The sequence below is a fragment of the Geospiza fortis genome, unplaced genomic scaffold, assembly GCF_000277835.1.
Source record: "Geospiza fortis unplaced genomic scaffold, GeoFor_1.0 scaffold147, whole genome shotgun sequence".
Lineage (NCBI taxonomy): Eukaryota > Metazoa > Chordata > Aves > Passeriformes > Thraupidae > Geospiza > Geospiza fortis.
In genome coordinates, this window is record NW_005054372.1 from 52,207 (window position 1) to 72,057 (window position 19,851).

Here is a 19,851-nt window from a genome sequence, read left to right on the forward strand (position 1 = left end):
GACAAAATTACATGACTCAGAAAGACTCATGTCTACCCTGATACGCATAATGAAAGCTTTAAATTGTGTGTAAAAAAAACCTGTATACATTCAGTATTGTTGCAAATCCACAAGTGTTGAAAACACAACGTCTGGGGTTTTGTGTGTGTCTATAGGGTGTCTCAGCACCTCTTTTTTGGTGAAATGACGAATCAGTGTTGTCCCAGAGCACGTCAGCAGTGCTGTGCTTTGCCACACGTGTCCAGTTGTGTCCCAGGGTGACCTGTGAGTTGGTGCTTTGCAGGGAAGATGATGCGCTGCGTGCGCTGCCCAGTCGCGTACCACGCCGGGGACGTTTGCATCGCGGCGGGATGCACCGTCATCGCCTCCAACAGCATCGTCTGCACCAACCACTTCACTGCCATGAAGGGGAAAAGCCACCACGCCCATGTCAATGTCAGCTGGTGCTTTGTGTGCTCCAAAGGTAAACAGCTGGGGAGGGAGCTCCTTCTGAAGTGTGGAGTCAAAGCGTTTTGTTCTTCAGCTCAAGTGTTGTTGTTCTAGCAAATCTGTTCGTAGCAAATCGTTAGAAATGTTGCATATTACGTTAGGCTTTGTTAGGTTGTGCTGTAATGTGAAGTTGGCTTATGCTGCTTCAGGGTTTTAAATATCCTTTTTTTTCAGAAATAATTTATTAAAGAATGTTTTTAATTGGGCTTTATCCAACAACTAGAAGCCCAGTTAATTCTTTACAAGAGACACCTAATGAGTATTTTTCTGTTTTTTCCCCTGTGTTCAGTGTACTAAAGCTTTTTGTTTCTTTATTGCTAATATGTAATATTACACCATAAATATTTTAAGAGTTGCTTTTAGTTTAGCAGCAGACTGCAAATTGAATCAGTATTAGTTGTTGCCACTAATTAAGGGTGTTTTGTTTTATCTTGTACGATAAATCTGTTCCTTATTGACAACCACAAAATGCACAGTGCTGATTAAACTTGTAGCCATGAAACTTTACCTGATTTGTTAACAAATTAACATGCAGCATAGCAGCTTTTAAGCTGCAGCCAACTTTCCATTTGATAATTCGTGGAACAAACTAACAACCTTGTTCCTTCTGCCCCCTGAGGGTGGAAAAAAACTCCCAAAATCATAAGAGAAATGTGTTATGGTTACAATTTTTCTTACATAGAAATGTTAATATATATAAAAATTACGTTAAACATATTGTAGTCATTAAAGTACAGCAAAGTAATTATAATTTGTGCATTATTCTGGCATTTTTATCACCAGCTTGCTTGTTACTTTGCATGTGTTACTAACCTGAGTCTGCCAGGCATTCAGATTAGTCAGGACCTTTTGGCTGCTGTACCCAGCTAAGTGAGGTGTGTATTTGTTGCTGAGGGTCAGCATGTTTTAACCATTTATTTTCTAATTGAACCTACCACATGTGTATCATTTCTAAGCTGTCTGGAAAGCAAAACTTACACTTTGATCTTGATGTTTTCCAACCTTTTTTCCTTTTCTGTGTCTGTGCAGGTGGCAGTTTACTGTGCTGTGAGTCCTGCCCAGCAGCCTTTCACCCTGACTGCTTAAACATCGAAATGCCAGATGGGAGCTGGTACTGCAATGACTGCAGGGCGGGCAAGAAGCTCCATTTCCAGGATATTATTTGGGTTAAACTGGGAAATTACAGGTCTGATGAAGGAATTTGTGTTGTTTTACAGTACTGGCATGTTTAACTAAGGATCATACAACTGGTTGCTCCTGTAGGCCAGCCTTGCTGCACACTGATTTCTGACTCCTCTCTGAACTAGGGACCTCACCTCCTTGCAAGCTTCAGGTTCAAAGATTTGCAGCTTTGCTGTTGCTCCTGGCCAAGGCATTACCCATACAGGACTCCTCGAGTCTTCTGACTTCTGCCTCCAGTGTAGGAGCCTTCAAGCCCTGTTTGTGTCAGAGATCTCTGCCAATAAATTGGTGTAACTCGTAATTGGCTAAGTTACTCCTTGCAGGCTGGGACATCAGTCACTCAAGTTGTTGGTGTTCCACATTTGGATGAGATTTAAGTGAGATAGAGGTGGCTGGGGTTATCCTTAAAACATTCATAAGTGTTATCAACCTTCTCTTGATTTTTAACAATTACAATATTTGCAGGTCTTGTAAAGATGATGGTTTTGCTACCCAGACACAGGGAGTCCTGTGTGTGTGCTTACCTTGCAGGCAGGTGAAGTCCCACAGATCTGAGTGTCAGACTTTCCTTTTCTAGTCTTCTCTCACTCTCTACTAAGAGAGGGGACAAAATAATCTTAATCCTCTTGGATCTTGGAAATAATAATCAGTTACTGCTGTTTCTAGTGATTTTGTTAAACTGTCTCTTGCAGAAAGAGCTTGACTAAAATGCTGTATTTTTTTATTTGTACTTCTGTGCTAGATGGTGGCCTGCAGAAGTTTGCCATCCGAAAAACGTTCCCCCAAATATCCAGAAAATGAAGCATGAAATCGGAGAATTTCCTGTGTTTTTCTTTGGTTCTAAGGATTACTATTGGACGCACCAAGCACGGGTGTTCCCTTACATGGAGGGAGACAGAGGGAGTAGATACCAAGGGATCAAAGGAATTGGAAAAGTCTTCAAAAATGGTACACAGCTAAAAGTAAACAAAAATAATCCTGGGATATGCACGCTTTGCTTTCTTCACACATAGCCTTGGTTTTGAAATTTTGTTTTACAATATTGAGTTAAAGAAACATGTGGTGTCCTGGGCATCAGTCACTATTACTGTCTTTAATGAAAACATTGTTTTAATGTTTTGTAAAAGACTGGCATCTAACTGGAATTTTATCTGATGTTTTTTGCTTTCTGGAAAGCTTAAAAAAGTACTAAGAGACTGGGCTCTTTCAGATTCCCTCAAACTGGGAGACTGAAAGAGTAGAATTAATACATCTATTAAGAACAGTAATACTCCAGAAGCGTTGATTGCAAGAAAATTAAATGATGGGACTAGGACAATGCTTTGTTTTAACACACAAGGGAATGAGCAAGTGAGTTTGGGGAGGGGAGCAATCCTCTTTCTGGCATTTCTGTTGATTCTGCAATCTTTTTCAGCTTTGCAAGAAGCTGAAACTCGATTTCGAGAAATAAAACTACAGCGAGAAGCCAAAGAAACCCAGGAGAGTGAACGTAAACCTCCACCATACAAACATATTAAGGTAAAGTTTGAGACAATGGGTACTCAGAGGTTTGAGCTGAGCAGTGAGACAGGGTCAGATTGTAATGATGGTAACTGTGCTTTTACAGTCATGAGATGGTGAAATTTTGCTTTTGTTGGAGTGGTGCAAAACCAAATTAGCAACCACCGTGGAACTCTTGCAATAAAACTAACTGTTCTAAAGTAATACTTTCTCTATTTTAATGTATTTTCCAGGTGAACAAACCTTGTGGCAAAGTGCAGATCTACACTGCTGACATATCTGAGATTCCCAAGTGCAACTGCAAACCCACGGACGAGAACCCGTGTGGCTTTGACTCGGAGTGCCTGAACCGGATGCTGATGTACGAGTGCCACCCCCAGGTGTGCCCGGCGGGGGAGCGCTGCCAGAACCAGTGCTTCACCAAGCGCCAGTACCCCGAGACAAAGATCATCAAAACTGATGGCAAAGGCTGGGGGCTGGTAGCCAAGAGGGACATCAAAAAGGTAGGAATTGTTCTTTCCCAGCAGAGTGGGTGAGCTGCCATGCTGTTGGTGGGTTTGGGATATACTTCACTAGTGATCCTTGGTGTCTTTCAGGGGGAGTTTGTCAATGAGTATGTGGGAGAGCTGATTGATGAAGAGGAGTGTATGGCAAGAATCAAATATGCACATGAAAATGACATCACCCACTTCTATATGCTTACTATTGATAAGGTAGGGTATTTGATGGTGTTTGCCATTATTTACTTACAGCCTTATTTTGATCACTTTGGTAGGGCACTCTGCTACCTTTGACATTCTACATTTTCACATACTCACAGTGTTGCATCTTCTGTGCCTGCTCTCTCCATTCTATATGTACATAATGAATCTCCTTAGTTCTGTGTTATGTGATAAATTACATATTAAGGTCTACAAGTTGTGCTTTGTTGCTTGAAGTGAAGAGCAGTACTTACCTGCACCTGTAAGTACAAAGTACTTACCTGCCTAGTCTTAAAATGAAGTTTGGGGAAATAGTAGTGATACAGTGGAAGGAATTGCTGTTAGCAATCTTTTACTAAAATTTCAACAACAGGAAATAAAATTGATACTTGAGAGAATGTGGAATAGAATTGTGAAGCTGTGTCCTATATAGGGCATTTAATCTTTTTTGTAGCCATCTGTCCCTTGCATTGTTTATGGCAAAATCAGGCTTGTGCTTTTGTAGAAACTCTTTTCTGAAAGCACTCTCTGTTAGTAGCCAGCCAACCCTCCACAAATTGATTCACTGCAAATTATTGCAGCAGATTAATTAACACACCAAAATAATTCAGCACCTGTGCCTCTGTGCTCACCTCTGAGTATTTTGTTCCTTGGGAGAAGGAGAAAGTGAAGAACCTGGACAGCAGGAGTTGTAGATTATCTATATCATATTGCTTCAGTCCCCAGACAGCTAGTTAGGAGAAAAACAAGAGCTGGCTGCCAGTCCTGCAATTTTTTCAGTCCCAACCACCATTCTTTTTCCCAGGGCTCTTGCTCTGTATTTCCACAGCTACTGTTTCCACAAGTCCTGTAACTGAGGAGTTCTGCACAGGAGTTACCACCACAGCATGGTGAAACCACATTTCTCTGAACACTTCAAGTTTCTCACTCCTCTGCTAGATTGACATGCAACATCAGTGTGTTAAAAATCTGAACTGAACATGTATTTGACTCTTAGTGTCATTAATAAATGCTCACTGTGGGTCTGTCTTGCCTAAACTGCCAGTGCCATTATGAGGCTGAGCTGCCCATGCAGTGAAGTGTGGTACACAGAGGCATGACAGTCACACATGTGCATTATAAAAATCAGCTAGAAGGAAACTATAATAGTACTTCATAAATAAGCAAAGCCTTCTAAAGCAGCTCTGCAAAGAAACAGTTCTGACAATTTCAAGCTTTATTTTATTTTGTTAATGTCTGGTATATTTCATAGAGATAGAAATTTAAGAGCAATTGTTTGTAGGAATAGGATGTTTTTAGCTTACCAAGAGCTTATTTGCATTTAAACTAGGCTGATTTGGGGAAAGAAATCTGGTGAGAAACTGGTAATCTCTGGAAGTAATCATGCATTTGGTAAATGCCATAAAGTACCATACTTGCAAATGCCTCACAGCTCCATGAATGCAAAGTAAATGGTAAAGGACTGAGTTTGAGTTTTGAAGCTTCCTGGGGAAGGGGGTTCCTTAACATGCCCACCATAATGCTCACAAGAACACTCATCCTGCCCTGTGGCTGTGATGGGTGCTGGGAAACATGAGCTAGAGCATGAGTATTGCTTTGGGAGTGTCCCATTCCAGGCCATATGGGACACTACAGTTTCCAATACAACATGTACCAGCAGCTGGCTTGTGTGCTCTGGGTAGCAACACCATATCAGCTCTGAATGCAGCTACTGAAATCAGTTATGGATGATTTTTATGGTTTTTTGTGAGGGAGAGAGCCAAATCCTTCAGTTTGTGGCTGGTTTGTTCTCCAGGACCGAATTATTGATGCTGGCCCCAAAGGAAACTATTCCCGGTTCATGAACCACAGCTGCCAACCAAATTGTGAGACCCTGAAGTGGACAGTGAATGGAGACACTCGTGTGGGGCTCTTTGCTGTGTGTGACATTCCTGCAGGTACATCAGCTCAGCTGCCTTTGCTTTCATTCTCTCCGTTAAACCTTTTGTGCATTTGTTGGTGGGACAGTCATGGTTTAACTGATTCAGTGCAAATATTTTTGTAGAGGACTCAGCACGCAGAGGAGATGGGCATTTGTGATCTTTGTGATGTTTTGTAATCACTAAAAATCTTTCTGATTTTTAGTATTTTTTAACTGTGAGTCCCATGGCTGCTTTTTGTTCCTTGTATCCTTAGCAACTTTGTGTTTTGGAGCTCTCAAATGCATAACAAGAACATAATAAACTTAAGGAGTGGATGTAGGAGGCTGTTCAGAAGTATCTGTTTTTTGGTTTGTGTACACACATGCTCACACACATACCTATATCTGTAGCTATATCTAGCTGGATAGATGGATGGATATAATATGTGTGAAGGCGAAACACAAGCACAGTTTTGTGAAGTCAAACAAATTTATTTTAAAATGTAATTGCATAAGACATCATGATGTATGGGCATCTAGTCAATCATTGTCAGTGCTTATAAGCAGTAAAGAGAGGGAAGATCCTATGACAATACATCACCAAGCAAGTCCCAAACCAGCAGACAGCAGCAGTTGTATTTGTTTGCAATAATTTTGATGAAATTTGTTACCTTGTCCTTTTTACACTCAGGGACGGAGCTGACTTTTAATTACAACCTTGACTGTCTGGGCAATGAAAAAACAGTCTGCAAATGTGGTGCCCCAAACTGCAGTGGATTTCTTGGGGACAGACCAAAGGCGAGTAATATATCAAGTAATACATCAAGAGATTTTGACAGTCTTGTCAGGGGAAGGGTTGTAGAAGCTTCAGACTGACTAAGAATGTGCCTAATTGGGGCCAGTGAGATTATTCTGACATTCTAGTTTATATTTCCCCATTTAAACCTTACAGTATGATTATTTTGCTAAGATTCATTTTAAAAAATTGAGTTGAACTGAAGAATAAAAAATGTGAGTTTTGAATGTGGAAAAAAAATTACCAAAGTATATCAAGAAATAATCTGTATGAATCCTGTCCAGGTTAGTTTGAAACCTGTAATCCTGCAGAAGTTGATGGAGCTTCCTGAAGGGCTGGCATAGGAGTGTGGGGGAAGGCACAAGTACCACCTCTGGATGTTGGAAAGTTGCACTTTCCTCTGGTCCTTCACACTGCTCAGTATCAGCCACTTCAGAGGGTGGACTGGGAGACTTCAGAACCCACACAGCTGTTTTTTGTTAGAAGATGGACTTAAAAATTTTTAAGGTTTCACATAAGCCTGTGAAGATTTACACAGACAACCATGAAGAAATTCAATGTTACAGTTTAGTTTTATGGGTCTGTCTTCATTGGTAGATAGAATGGCTAATTTAAAAGAAAGTAGATAGTGATTACTGGGGTGAGAGGGAGGGAATGATGGTAGAGATGTCGAGAAATCATCCAAACTTTATATGATTTGGTGAAGAAGAGTTAAAGTACAAGCAGCACTTGAAAGCTGCTTCTGTGCATGCAGCACAGAATTGAAGTCAGATTGAAATGGGGATAAGGTTTGGTATATTCTTTCTGTCATTAACTACACTTCCTGAAGTTCTGCTGTCTGTTCCTTAAAGAAAAATGGGGGCAGGTTTTAGTAATTCCAGCATGAGTGTTCACAACTGGAAGAGAAAAATGCATATTGAAGTGCTTGGAGGTGCAAGTACATAATGAGGATAAATTAGCCACAAGTAGATTAGACTGGAATTTGGAGACCTTTTGTCAGTGACAAGAAAATGAAGGGGGTTTGTTCAGTAGGAAGGTCCTGCAGGGAGAAGATCTGGTTTCAGGATGACTTTTCTCAAGGGTCAGTGTAGGTTTTTGTCAGCACAGATCAGAAGAGTGAAGCACTGGGCAGGTCTGCCCCAAGTCAGGTTCTTGGCTGTGTGCACGGTCTGCCAGGTGTGCCAAGACCTTGGCAGGGTTGTGTAACATTTTTCCTTTGCAAAACTGGCATTTACAGATTTATATCTTACTCTTTTAGAATTCTTCCACTAATGCCTCAGAAGAAAAAGGCAAAAAGACCAAAAAGAGAACACGGAGACGCAGAACGAAAAATGAAGGGAAGAAAGAATCTGAAGATGATTGTTTTCGTTGTGGTGATGGAGGCCAGCTGGTGTTGTGTGACAGGAAATCTTGTACTAAAGCTTATCACCTCTCCTGCCTTGGTTTGGTGAAACGTCCTTTTGGTGAGTCTTACACTTGTATAAATAACTTGTGCAGGTACCTCAGTTATTGCACTGAAACCTTGTCAGGGGTGTCATCCTGAACATTGGGTTTGTATGGCAGGAATTTCATTTGTGCATCATATGGGAGCAGTTCCTCTTGGATTTGAAGACCAAATGGTGGCTTCCTCCTGCCTCCCTGGCAAAATGAGGCATTTCTTTTACAGATGTAGGTAATTGAGCACATCACCTGGTAGGAGCACCATGGCCCTGCCACAGAACAGTTGATTATACCTAAGAAACACATGAAGCCCTTTGAGCTCAAGCCAGAAGAGCAACAGCAGCTTCTGAAAGAAGGCAAGTAGGGAAATTCAGAGCAGCAGACATCAGGTTGCAGTTCCGGATATCACAGGAGTTACCTGGTTCCAGTCAGCCATGTCAGGTGAGATAGGAGGAGGGGAAGCAGGCAAAGCCTGTTATCCCAGAAACAGATAAAACAAGGACTGGTAAAGTATGCTGGGGCAAAAGAACAGCTGTAAGTGAAGCACAGCCGTCATTCCTGAGCAGGACTGGCAACAGACAGGGAGACTGCAGTAAGAGGGGGCAGCAGCTGGCTGGATGTTTGGATGCTCTGCCAGCCTGCAAGTTCTGTAAAATGCTATTGAGTGAAGCCTGAGTCATTTCTTCTAGCTGGAGCTGACTGCTGTGTTTGAATGAGGGTGTGTCAAGTCTGCTCCTTGCAGCTGCCAGCTGAGCTTTACAAGTATGATGTGGCATTCTGCGTGTTGGGATCAGCCCCGGTAGCTGCTGTCATTTGCTTTGTCAGGAAGGCTGTGCCTTGTTCAGCTGCTCCAGCACAAAACCCCTTGAGGAGATGATGCCGTGTTTTACTCCCCATTAATGGGCTCTTTGGTTTTGATTGCAGGGAAGTGGGAGTGTCCTTGGCACCACTGTGATGTTTGTGGCAAACCTTCTGTTTCTTTCTGCCACTTCTGTCCAAACTCTTTCTGCAAGGAGCACCAAGACAGGACAGTGCTAAATTCCACCTTGAATGGACAGTTATGCTGCTCTGAACACGTTCTCGGGGTGGATTCTGTGGAAACTCAGAAGACTGAGAAACCCCGCAAAAAACTGAACAAGTTCAAGCCCAGGAGAAAGAGGAATAGATGGATGAGAGCTGAATGCAAATAGTCATGGACTGCAGTTTCTACTGCTAACACTATCTTGTAGATAAGTTGTGAATATGACCAGGGAAGGACACAATTTTACGTATATTCTGTAAAGGTTACAATGGGTGGGGGGGGATTTTTTTGTTTTGTTTTTTATAAATCCACTGAGCCAACCACAGCAGTCTTCTGCTGCTTCTGCACTGATAACGAACTGCATAGTTCAGCAAACTTCAGGACAAACCAAACTTATTACTCAGCATTACAGTTACACTTGAATTGTTACGAATGTAAAATGTTCCCTCCAAAATACTTTGCAGGTTGGAGGTAGGTTAAAATCAAACCAGGTAGGCGTAAACATAGTTTTTTGAGATAGTATTTGTCAACCAACAGATGTTTAAAATAGTATATCCTTGAAAGAAGTTGTTAGTTCTCAAGTCCTTTTGAGTAAGAAGTGGCTTGGTCTGTGGTCCCAATGAGATTTGCTTGCCTTGTGTGTTTCTGAGCAGGTGCTTGAATGCCACTTATGACCCAGGTGTGTCCCTCACTACAGCCACACACACAACAATTGGTTTGTGCCCTTCAAAAATTATTCTTAAGCAATCATGACCATAAATATCCTTCCACCAAGAAATGTGGTGTGTGGTGGGAAAGGCACACCCTGTACCAGAGAGGAGGAATCTGGCTTTGCAAGAGATTTTTTTCTATACTGTTTTTTCCTCTATTTCATCCCAGCAAAATATGAAGTTACTTGATCTTGCAGAGCTGTGCAGATCTGGACTTAAAGGGATATTGTCTTGCAATCTAGGCCCAATACTTTAGGATTTTTGTGTCTTAATAAAAAGAAACCTTTCAAAAGCTGTTACTTGGAAAAAATTACTTGTTTGGGTTTTTTTCGCAATGGCAGGTAAAATGCAGACGCAAACTTTTCTTTGGAATGCTTGGAGTCCAAGCATTTCAACTTTGTGATAATGCAAGAAATACCCAAAAAGGAGCAAAACCACCCCCATGAATGAAACAGAAAGCAAAACTTGAATAAAGTGCAAAAACTAAATTCAAAACAAGTAAAAATGAAATAGATTTTTGAAGCAGCATGTAAGAATTTTGATGTGAAATTTATCCTTACTCTGTCCCTTTGCATAGAGTTCATATAAAGATGGCTACTTGACAGACTGAAATTTTTTGTTACATTTCTGGGAGCTCTGCTCTTGACTGTCCTGTCCCAGCTGTGTTGTGTCAGCAAAGCTGTTTTGAATTCCTCACCCCCATTAGCATGGGTGACTCACAGTGAGGTGAACATACAAGACTTGGTATTGACAGAGATAATACTGGAACTAGGAAAAAACAGTAAAGAGAAACATCTGTGCCAGTTTGCCTCCCAGTGCACATCCTTGGTGTGTGATCAGGCAGCATCCCAAGCACATTTTGATTTTTGCCATTGTGACCCACCCTCCATAAGCACCTCCATGTCCACTGAGCCATTTGTGTGTGTTCTAGCCTAGTTTGCCCTTCATAGTGCAGGAACTCTGTGTAGCCCTTTTGAAAATGAAGCCTTGCTCCATCATGGAAGTGCATGGTTTTTTTCCCAAGGTATTTCTTCAGGATTTGATTTAGTTCTTGGAATTGCCAAAACCCCCATTTATTCCCAACATATAAAAAGTCTGGTTTTATTAGAAGATATTAATTGGAAGAGGTTATAAATGTTGCATTGCCCTATGCTGAACACTTTGGTTTCTGTTTTGTGACCAAAATGCTTTGTTTTTTGAATCAGTTTTTATAAACACTGTTGGAAGGTTAATTTTTTTTTTAATAATTTTGAAGAAATAGCAGAGTTCAAAATCAGGGGAAGTGTTACATGTTTGCATTTTTTAAAATGATATGCCAAGCCTTGCACTTAAGTTAAAATTCAAGATTCTTTAATTCATTTTGAGGGAAACTTTTTCTCTGCCATGGGGCCGAAGAACAGTCCTGTGCATAAAACCAAAACCAAAAAAAATGATATTATGGATGTTTCTTTAATATTAGGATTCAAGGGAAGGAAAATGAGGTCAGGTAGTAAAGCAGAAATGTTTTCCTCATTGCTTTAAAACAAAATGAAGGAATTTGATGTCATTGGGACCACTCTTTGAATACTATACCATGTAAGGAAGGCTTTGTAAGAATACCTTTAAATAAGTTATTATAAAATTTTTCCTTTACATTCCATTGCTTTCATAATTTGTTAATTTTTTTTTTAGTTGAGTTGTTTTGTTTTTGCTCTCCATGTGTAACAGCTCTGTCACTGTGGAACTGTGATGCCCCAGGTCCCAGGAGGCAGATCCCCACTTGCAGAAGGCACAGCCTGTGGTGCCAGCAGCCCTGGGCTCTCAGGGGGCTGCCCAGCACATCCAGCACAGCAGGATGCAGGACAGACACCCCTTCTGTCTGTCTGTTTGTCCTTCTGCTTCCTTCTACCTCTCCCTGCTCTGCTGTGGGCCCCGGGAGCTCTGCATCCCTGGGGCTGCAGACCAGGAGGGCACTTGGGAGTTCTGGGATTTCCTTCCTGAGCAGAATTGTGCACCAGATTCTCTCTCCTTGATACCCACTGGCCATGAGAGCCCGTGAGCTCAGCTCAGGCACTCAGGTGTGATCTGGGAGAGTTTTGGTTTCTGTACCAGGACAGGTGGGCTTTAGGTGCATTGTAATGAAGGCTTCTGTACCTTGCTCTGCAGCCTGGGAAAGCAGGCTGAAGTTTTGTTTAAAAAAGAAGACAGAAGAAAAGTTGTGACATTGTTTTCCTTCTCCCACTGTTCAAATCCAAGGTAAAAAGAATCCTTAAGACTTGAGCTTTCTCATGATGCAACTCAGTACTTTTTAGCATTCAGCAACTTGAAGGATTTTCTGCTATAAATTAATCTAAACAACATTAACTGTGGCATATTATGTGGCCTTAAATGATGTTCTTTGTGTCTTGCCCATCAAAGTACCAAAATGTCTTTCCTTTTTTAGCAAAAGCTGATACATGACAGCCAATTTCAGAATTTGTTGTTCTTTTATCACATGAGCAAGCATGGAAACAATTTTCAGTTGAGTATGTTAGATGTATTTTCATACAACCTAGGAAAAGTAATCAGAGTAAATGTCTGTTTTGTTCAATAGCTTTGTGTTCATGGTCAGGTTTTAGGAGGTTTTTTATTTGAATTACTTGGAAAAGCAAAATATCTTGAAAGACGTATTAATGGGATTTTTCCACATTGTTGAGTCTCATTATTCCATGTCTGACTGCTTGAGAAACTTCAATGTCTTATTAAATGTTGAATTTTATTCCTAGTTATTTAAGAAGTTGCTAAGTCTCTTTTGTAAAACAGCTCTATATACTTACTTTGGCACCTTTTTTTTTTCCTTGAAAGAAAAAAGTGGAATTGATACATACTGAGCAAGCATGGTTTGGCAGTGAGGGAACAGCCTTTTGTTCTCTCATAGGGAAAACTTACACTCCAGGCCTTCCTAAGAGATGCCCTGGAAATGCTGGTTTTATGCTTCCACAGAGGTGATAATGATTGTGCTGTGCCTTCTTTTCACCTGACATTTCTTCCAGTCCAGTTTTTCCAGTGCTGCTCTCTGTTGCTCATGATTTTACAGGCTTTTGTGACACTGAGCTGGGGCTGCTCAGCCCAGCCAGCTCTGCTCCCTCAGGGTCCTTTTGCTGTCACAAGTGCTGGTCCTACTTGGTCAGGTCTGAGTTTGACTCTTTGGCTTTTCCACACAGGTTTTTTTGGGTCTGGTTTGGCTTCACCTGTGGAGTCTCCCACGTGTGACAGCAGCTACATTTTTTTATAAAAGCATTTCAGAGATCAGGCTGATGGTTCTGCTGAGGTCACCTGGTGCTGTACATCAAGATTGTGTCCCTGTGCTGCTCTGGGGAAAAGCACAGCCTTGGGCCAGGGAGAAGCTTCTGTCTCTCCTAAACCAGCAGAGGGAGAGGCTGCATGGAGCTCTGCCCCTGCTGGGCACTGGGAGGGCTGTAGGAACCATCCCTCTTGCTGCTGATCCAGAATAGAATCACAGAATGGTTTGAGGTGGAGGAGACCTTAAAGACCATCCACTTCCACCCTGGGCAGGGACACCTTCCCCTGGACCAGGCTGCTCCAAGCCCCATCCAGCCTGGCCTTGAACACTGCCAGGGATGAGCAGCCACAGCTTCTCTGGGCACCCACAATGGCTGATGTCCCACTCTTGCACCCAGTTCCTCACCTGATGGAGATCAGAGAACTGATATATTCTGTAAATTCTTTTAAAAACTTCTGACACCTTCCCTGGGGAGAGGAGAACGAGCAGCTGAGGGCAGGAACCACTTAACCCCCCACAGCTGGGTTCCTTCAGCCATCTCTGCTGCTGCTGCAAGATTCAGTGAGAAGTAACACCTGCCACCACCTCTGTGCAGAGCCATTTAAAATCGTGGCTCTTTTGACAAGAGGCACTGGTTTTACTGGCCATGGAGAGCTGGTGAAGCACAGCACCGGCACAGAGGGTCACAGCTGGCTGGGCTGGGTTCACACAGCACCTGTGTGGGAATGTCACTGCAGCAGGAAAAGGAAAACAAGGTGGGAAGGTCAAGGAGCTACAGGTACTGGTTTCATGGAGCAGTTGGCACTGGCTCCAGTAGAAGTGATGTTGAATTTTTTCTGGGCATTTCTGACTGCTGGGGATGCTGGCTAAGAGAAAAACATAACAGGGGACACAGAGCAAACAACAAATTAAGAGTCAACCAGCCACACACAGGAATCATCTCTGGAAAATACAAATCTTACCAGTTTAACCAGATGGTTACACTGGGCCGGGTGCACAGAAAAGGGCTTGGAGTGCCACAGCAAACAGGCACAAACCACTCTGCTGCTCTCCTGGGTGGGGTTGCAGTGCCCAGGACCAGGGACAGAACTTTGCCCAGGCATTTGGGCAGGGGTCCCCTACAAGCCCCTCTCCTCAGCTTGCAGAAAGGGGCAGGGCATCCTCTGTGCCTGCACCATGCTGCTCCTTCAGCTCCACCCTGAGCACCACCTGGCAGCAGGAAACAAAAGGGACTTTTGTCCAGGAATCAACCATTTCTTTTGTTGCAAGTTTGCCCACAGCTGCAAGGAAGGGGAGAGCTTTAGGATCCCTTCCCTTGACTTGTGCTTATGCTAAAACTTTGAGAATGGGGAACAAAATAAAAAATTGCATATTATTAGAAGGAGGTATACCCATATAAGTTTGTGCTTGGGTGGAAATGAGTGTGGTATCAAAGGGACCTCAATAACTGGAGCAGTCACTTGTCACTCTGTTGAGCTGATTATTAAAATTGAGAAACAGGTACAATTGATTGCATTTGGGGCTTTTTTCCCCCTGCTGAAAAAAGTATTTACGAAGGAAAGTATTTGTGAAGGAAGCTGGGAATTGGAAAGAGAGGACTTTTCCGATCAGCCCAGTGCAGCAGAGCAGAGAGCTAGCCTGGTTTGCACGAGTAGCCACAACTCAAAAACTGAGTTTTATTCCCCAGCACTGATTTTAGCTCTACAGAAATAGGTTGCTCGTGGTTCAACACCTTGCCCAGAGCCACATCTGCATTGCCCCAGGGGAAGGAGAGGCTGCTGGCCCTGGCCAGAGCTACCAGCCGGCATAGACGGGCTCCGTGTGCTCCGTGCCGCCGTAGGAGCCCAGCCCGGAGCCCCGCGGCAGCAGCGGCGACTTCAGGGAGCTCCTGCCGTGCTCCTGTCGCCTCCTCAGGATTAGCAGAAACACAACAAGGATTCCTCCTGGAAAGGAAGGAAGGAATGGTAGTTATTCACAGGTGGGAAGGTAAAGTGTCAGGTGATGTTTGCTCCAAGGGTTCTCAACTCTGGTATTCTCTTCTGGTCAAATAAGGAGTTTTTTCCTCCTACATACTCTGTCCCTCTCCAAAAAAAAGGTTCCACTAGCACTAATAACACTCAGCTTCAGCAGTTCAACTTAGCTCTGCAAGGAATAACTACAAGTTTTGGTGAAATAATTCAGTAACTTGCTTTCCTGCTCACATTTACTGTCTGGAACTGTTTTCCACTTGGCATCTTATTCACTGCAGACCCCACCAAAAGGATCTTGTTGAGAAATCAGTTTGCTCTGTGCAGCACTCACACTGAAGCACAAGAAGTAACTAACCTAAATTAACTCTGAGTCTAGACTGAGATCAGGGCTGTCAGGAAAAATTACTTTTGCATTGGGCATAGACATGGAAGTAATTGGCAAATCTCAAGTGGTGCGACATTCTGTTCGTTTGTTTCTGGCAGAAGCATCATCAGAGAAAACTGATCTGAACAGAAGAGCACAAATCTGTCTCTGTGATGCAATATGGCCAGACAAATACACCCAAATTTCAGTTGTGTGAGCAGACAGCCTCATGGTAAACACTTGATCTGTGAGACCAGCCGTGAAAAACTCGCGGGTTCCTGCGTGGGCTCCTTCCTTCCCCCTCTCTGCTGCAAGCTCTGGGAGAGGCAGGGATGCTGTTCCCTGACCCTCAGACTTGTTTATCACAAATGCTGCTTAATGGGCCATTGTCCCTCTCCGGGCAGTCTTTTCATATACTGCAGTTTAATCTACTTTTTCAAATTAACACTCGCTTCAGATGGCATCTGCTTTGGCAGATTTTTGGACAGCAGCCTGGCATGAGGGGATAGGGGTCAGTGGAGGACCTTTCTCATGGCTCCAAGCCACAGCTTGTGAGAACAGCCCTCATCTGCTCCCCCCAGGCATTCCAGCCCCATGGGGACAGCCCTCAAAGGGTGCTGCTGGAGCTCCTGCAGACCCTGCTGTCCTTGTCCCCTCCTCACTGCCAAGAGACAAAGGTGATGAGAACACTTCTTGTTGGAGAAGCAGCTTTGCTGTATGGCTTGTTACACATGCATTTAACCTCTCCTCTCTTTCAACAGCCAGCCAAGTGGAGTCTTCAGGAAGAACATAAAATACACTTGAAACACAGAAACTGTGAATATGAGGCTTGTTAGATATTCTTTATCCTCTGATGGCTCACTCATCTCTATGACTTGGCTCTCTTGACACAAGATTCTCATCTCTGGTAGTGTAAGGGCACTTAGGAATTTCTCTTCATCTCTCTGGGCACAGGAGACAGATTCCTCCTCCCAGCTTCCTCATCTGCCCTTCTTGCAATCCACATCACCAAGAGTTGCTCATTTTCATCATAACTCTCTGATTAAACCTCCCCTCAACTTTGATTAAAAATGAGAGAACTCTATTTTTCCCTTTCCTAAGACTAAAAATGCATATTCATTGTTTTGGAATGATTATTCACGGTGCAGCTTCCCAGTTGAAAAGCTCACCCACTCATTAGCTTGCCCCAGTGAGCTAATTCACTGCAGGTGGCATCTGGAGGGATGCTCCCCACACTCAGCAGCTCCTGACTCTGGGATTCAAGGAACATTTGGCATCAATGCATCCAGCAGCTCCCCATTCTGCTGGATCCTGTGGCATGACTTAAGGCAGGAATGCTTTCAGGAAACAAAATCTCATACCAAAGGAAATTGTCCTTTTTCCTACTTTGGTGCAGCCAAGGAATCCCTGTTTGAGGGTTCACACACATCCCTGCTTCCCAGGGACAAACAACAAGCATTCAGCACTGTGCCACCTTCCTTCAGAGCCAGCAACAGCACTGGCATTGGCACTGAGAGCAGCCAGAAGGACTTTCATTAAAATCCTGCTGTCCAGAAACACAGAACACACCACCCAGAGAGTGCCTGGTTTAACACAGCTGCAGAGGGGACCCAGACTGACCTGCTGAGAAGGCGGCCAGGACAATGACCGTGGCAGGGGTCAGCTGGCAGGAGTCCCCTGCCTTGTACAGGAACAGCTCCATGCAGTAGGTGGGCTCCACGCTGCCCCGGGGGCAGAAGGCATCAGCAGGGCACCTCACTGGCTTCACATCTGGGCTCTGCCCAAGACAAGTAGTAAATCAGCAGCAGCAAACTGCAGAAGGTAACCAGGGCAAGGGGAGGTGACATTTCAGCATTAAAGGGGTGGGGGAAATAAATGAAGGAATGACCCTGCCATCATTAAATCCAGCCCTGTCAGCCCCTGCAGTGCTGGAGTGTGGGGAGGAGCAGAAGATGTCGTTACATAGCAAGTGTGTACCACAAACCCCTCATTAAAGCACACACCATCCCCTTGTGCCCCAGTCAGAGCAGGCAGCTCCAGGCACACTCCTGGAATCATCATTTGAATTATTCCCTGCATCAGAGCCCTGTCTATGTTTAAGAGAAAGGAAGCTCAGATAACAAGAAAAAAGGAAGTGTTAATTGAAGGGTATTTAGCTTGTGTGGGACAGCTCTGGCCAGCACAGGCTGTCCCAGCTGCTCACAGGGGACTCACAGGGCAGTAGTGATTTTCTGGGCACAGCTCACAGCTCTCCTTGCCCCGCTGTAGCTGGTACTCTCCTGTCCTGCAGGCCTTGCATCTGTTGTCACTGGCACCTTTGAATGTACCTGTACAGCAAATAAGCACAATATTAAATTTGAGACTAAAGCCCAGGACCTTTGCAATTGGATATGGATGGATCAGCTGTCAAAGCCACGGGGAGAAAGAGCATTAAGTGCTCGAGTGCATAACAAAAGCTGAGCCTGGACTTTGGTGCTGGTTCGGTGGCAAAGGGTCAGAGCAGAACAAACAGGGACAGAGGGACTAAAGAATATTTGGGGTCAGACCTTGGCCAACAGAGCAGTGTGAGTAGGAGTACGTGGGAGAGGGGTTTAGTAGTGAGTTCTGGCTTTAATGTAGGGGAAGATGGGAGCTGGAGGTCAGCAGTGTTTCATCCTCTCCAATTCAGGATTCAAACACCTTTTCCAGCTGTTTGAAACTTGCTGAGCAGACTTCAAAGCACAGCTCAGTTTCCCAAGCTTTGTGGGAGAGACAGGTCACAGAAGTTCCAAGTCTCACAGTGGTAAAATGCTTTCCTGCAATGTTTAAAACGCAGCTGGGCTGTGAGACAGCCCTGGGGCTGTGTCCAGGGAGGCTGGGCCCTGCCATGGGGGTGGCTGAGTGCCCTGCCCAGCCCTGCTGGCCCAGCTGAGGCAGCCTGGGGTGTTACAGAGAGTGCAGGAGGGAGCTCTGCCATTCCCTCACATCCCCTCCCTTTGCCCCAGGCTGCCCCTGCAGAAAATCCATCTCTGACAGCAAGGCTGGCCTTTCCTCAGCAAAGCCACCACCACGGGCAGAGATGCTCTTTGCTGGAGCTGGTAACAGCTGTGGATTTGGGCTCCCGGGAGCGCCAGGGACCAGCACAGCCCCAAGGCATTCATGAACCAGCCTGGCACAGCACAGCCTCCCAGCCTCCCCTTACCTGCCGGGCAGGTCTCACACGTCTCTGCCGCCTCCTGAGGCGCCTCCTGTCCCCCGGGGCAGGGCCGGCAGCCGGAGCAGCCGCTGGTGCTGTAGGGAGAGGAGCAGGACACGCTGTGGGATCGGCACTGCCCAGCCCGCCAAAGCCAGCTCTGACAACCTGGAGGCTCCAGGATCAACCTTCGCCGTGCTGTGGGTGTCTGTGTGTCTGTCTGCAGTGCAGATTCTCACACAGAACCACAGAATGGTCTGGTTGGAAGGGACCACAAGTGTAGGGGGATAGAATATAGAATGCAATCTTACCCCCTAAAGAGTTGCAGCTGAGCCAATTATTAAGGATTAGGAGCAGGTCTGACTTTAATAGGCCACAGCTGTAGCCAATAAGAAGAGTGTTACAAAAGAGTGGATTGGTTGGTTGAGGGGAACTGGAGTCAGTTGGCTGCTGTGAGGATGAGTCAGCGCCTAGAGGAGCTGCCTATGAGAAACATCAAGGAGGTACGAAATTCTGGCAATATGGAAGCCTTGCAATGTACTGACAACAGAACTGCTCCACTGTGATGAAAACAAATAGTGACCCTGACATGATTCAGGAGAAATGACCCCATGGATTCGGGATGACCTCGTGGATTTTGGGAAGCAGGATTTGACTATATAACCCCATGGATTCAAGGAAAAGGACTTGAATACTAAACTATTGGTAAAATATATCAATTGCAGCTATTAATGTTTGTTAAATATGAGTATAAAAGATTTTGAAGATAAGTACTTTGTAAACTGAGAAAAGCTGCAAAACTAAACCAACACTCAGAAATAGATATATTTGTTCTATAATATGTTGTTTGAACATTTGTGTAACTCTTAGTTCTAAATGAAATATATGAATATGACATAATTTATTTGAATATGTGCTTCTAGAAAAGCTGCAACTCTGTAATTAAAAGAAAAAGGGGGAAGTGAAGGGGGATAGAGCATAGAATGTAATCTTACCCCCTAAAGAGTTGCAGCTGAGCCAATTACTAAGGACTAGGAGAAGGCCACAGCTGTAGCCAATAAGAAGAGTGTTATAAAAGAGTGGATTGGTTGGTTGAGGGGAACTGGAGTCACTTGGTTACTGTGAGGACAAGGAAGAGTCAGTGCCTAGAGGAGCTGCCTGCAAGAAACATCAAGGAGATATGAAACTCTAGCAATATGGAACCCTTGCAACATAAAGACAATAGAACTCTTGCACTATAATGACAATGCTCAAGGATGATCTCACTCCAACCCCCCTGCATGGTCAGGGACACTTGGCCAGGTTGCTGGAAGCCCCATCCTACAGCTGAAATGGCAGGTGATT

The 19,851-nt window shown here is 44.1% G+C and overlaps 2 protein-coding genes and 1 non-coding gene across 5 annotated transcripts in view; 2 read left to right on the forward strand and 1 right to left on the reverse strand.

The window, feature by feature from the left end:
- The window catches only part of NSD2 (nuclear receptor binding SET domain protein 2), a 60,583-nt gene extending 48,092 nt beyond the window's left edge, over positions 1-12,491 (forward strand). For both annotated transcript variants that reach the window (XM_031060096.1, XM_031060095.1), the window contains 10 exons: positions 284-463; positions 1,519-1,675; positions 2,414-2,619; positions 3,086-3,189; positions 3,405-3,674; positions 3,768-3,884; positions 5,668-5,809; positions 6,464-6,570; positions 7,827-8,031; positions 8,933-12,491. In XM_031060096.1, the coding sequence (XP_030915956.1) occupies positions 284-463; positions 1,519-1,675; positions 2,414-2,619; positions 3,086-3,189; positions 3,405-3,674; positions 3,768-3,884; positions 5,668-5,809; positions 6,464-6,570; positions 7,827-8,031; positions 8,933-9,198 (1,754 nt within the window). In that variant the 3' untranslated portion in view covers positions 9,199-12,491. The remainder of the gene's footprint in view (positions 1-283; positions 464-1,518; positions 1,676-2,413; positions 2,620-3,085; positions 3,190-3,404; positions 3,675-3,767; positions 3,885-5,667; positions 5,810-6,463; positions 6,571-7,826; positions 8,032-8,932) is intronic.
- Positions 5,392-5,521, forward strand: LOC115948303. Its single transcript, XR_004082135.1, has one exon.
- Positions 12,492-14,646: 2,155 nt separating the features above from the next.
- The window catches only part of LOC115948301 (multiple epidermal growth factor-like domains protein 9), a 13,738-nt gene continuing 8,533 nt past the window's right edge, over positions 14,647-19,851 (reverse strand). For both annotated transcript variants that reach the window (XM_031060092.1, XM_031060094.1), the window contains 4 exons: positions 18,517-18,605; positions 17,550-17,662; positions 16,956-17,112; positions 14,647-14,944 (listed from right to left, as the gene is read on the reverse strand). In XM_031060092.1, coding sequence (XP_030915952.1) covers positions 14,796-14,944; positions 16,956-17,112; positions 17,550-17,662; positions 18,517-18,605 — 508 coding nt within the window. In that variant the 3' untranslated portion in view covers positions 14,647-14,795. The remainder of the gene's footprint in view (positions 14,945-16,955; positions 17,113-17,549; positions 17,663-18,516; positions 18,606-19,851) is intronic.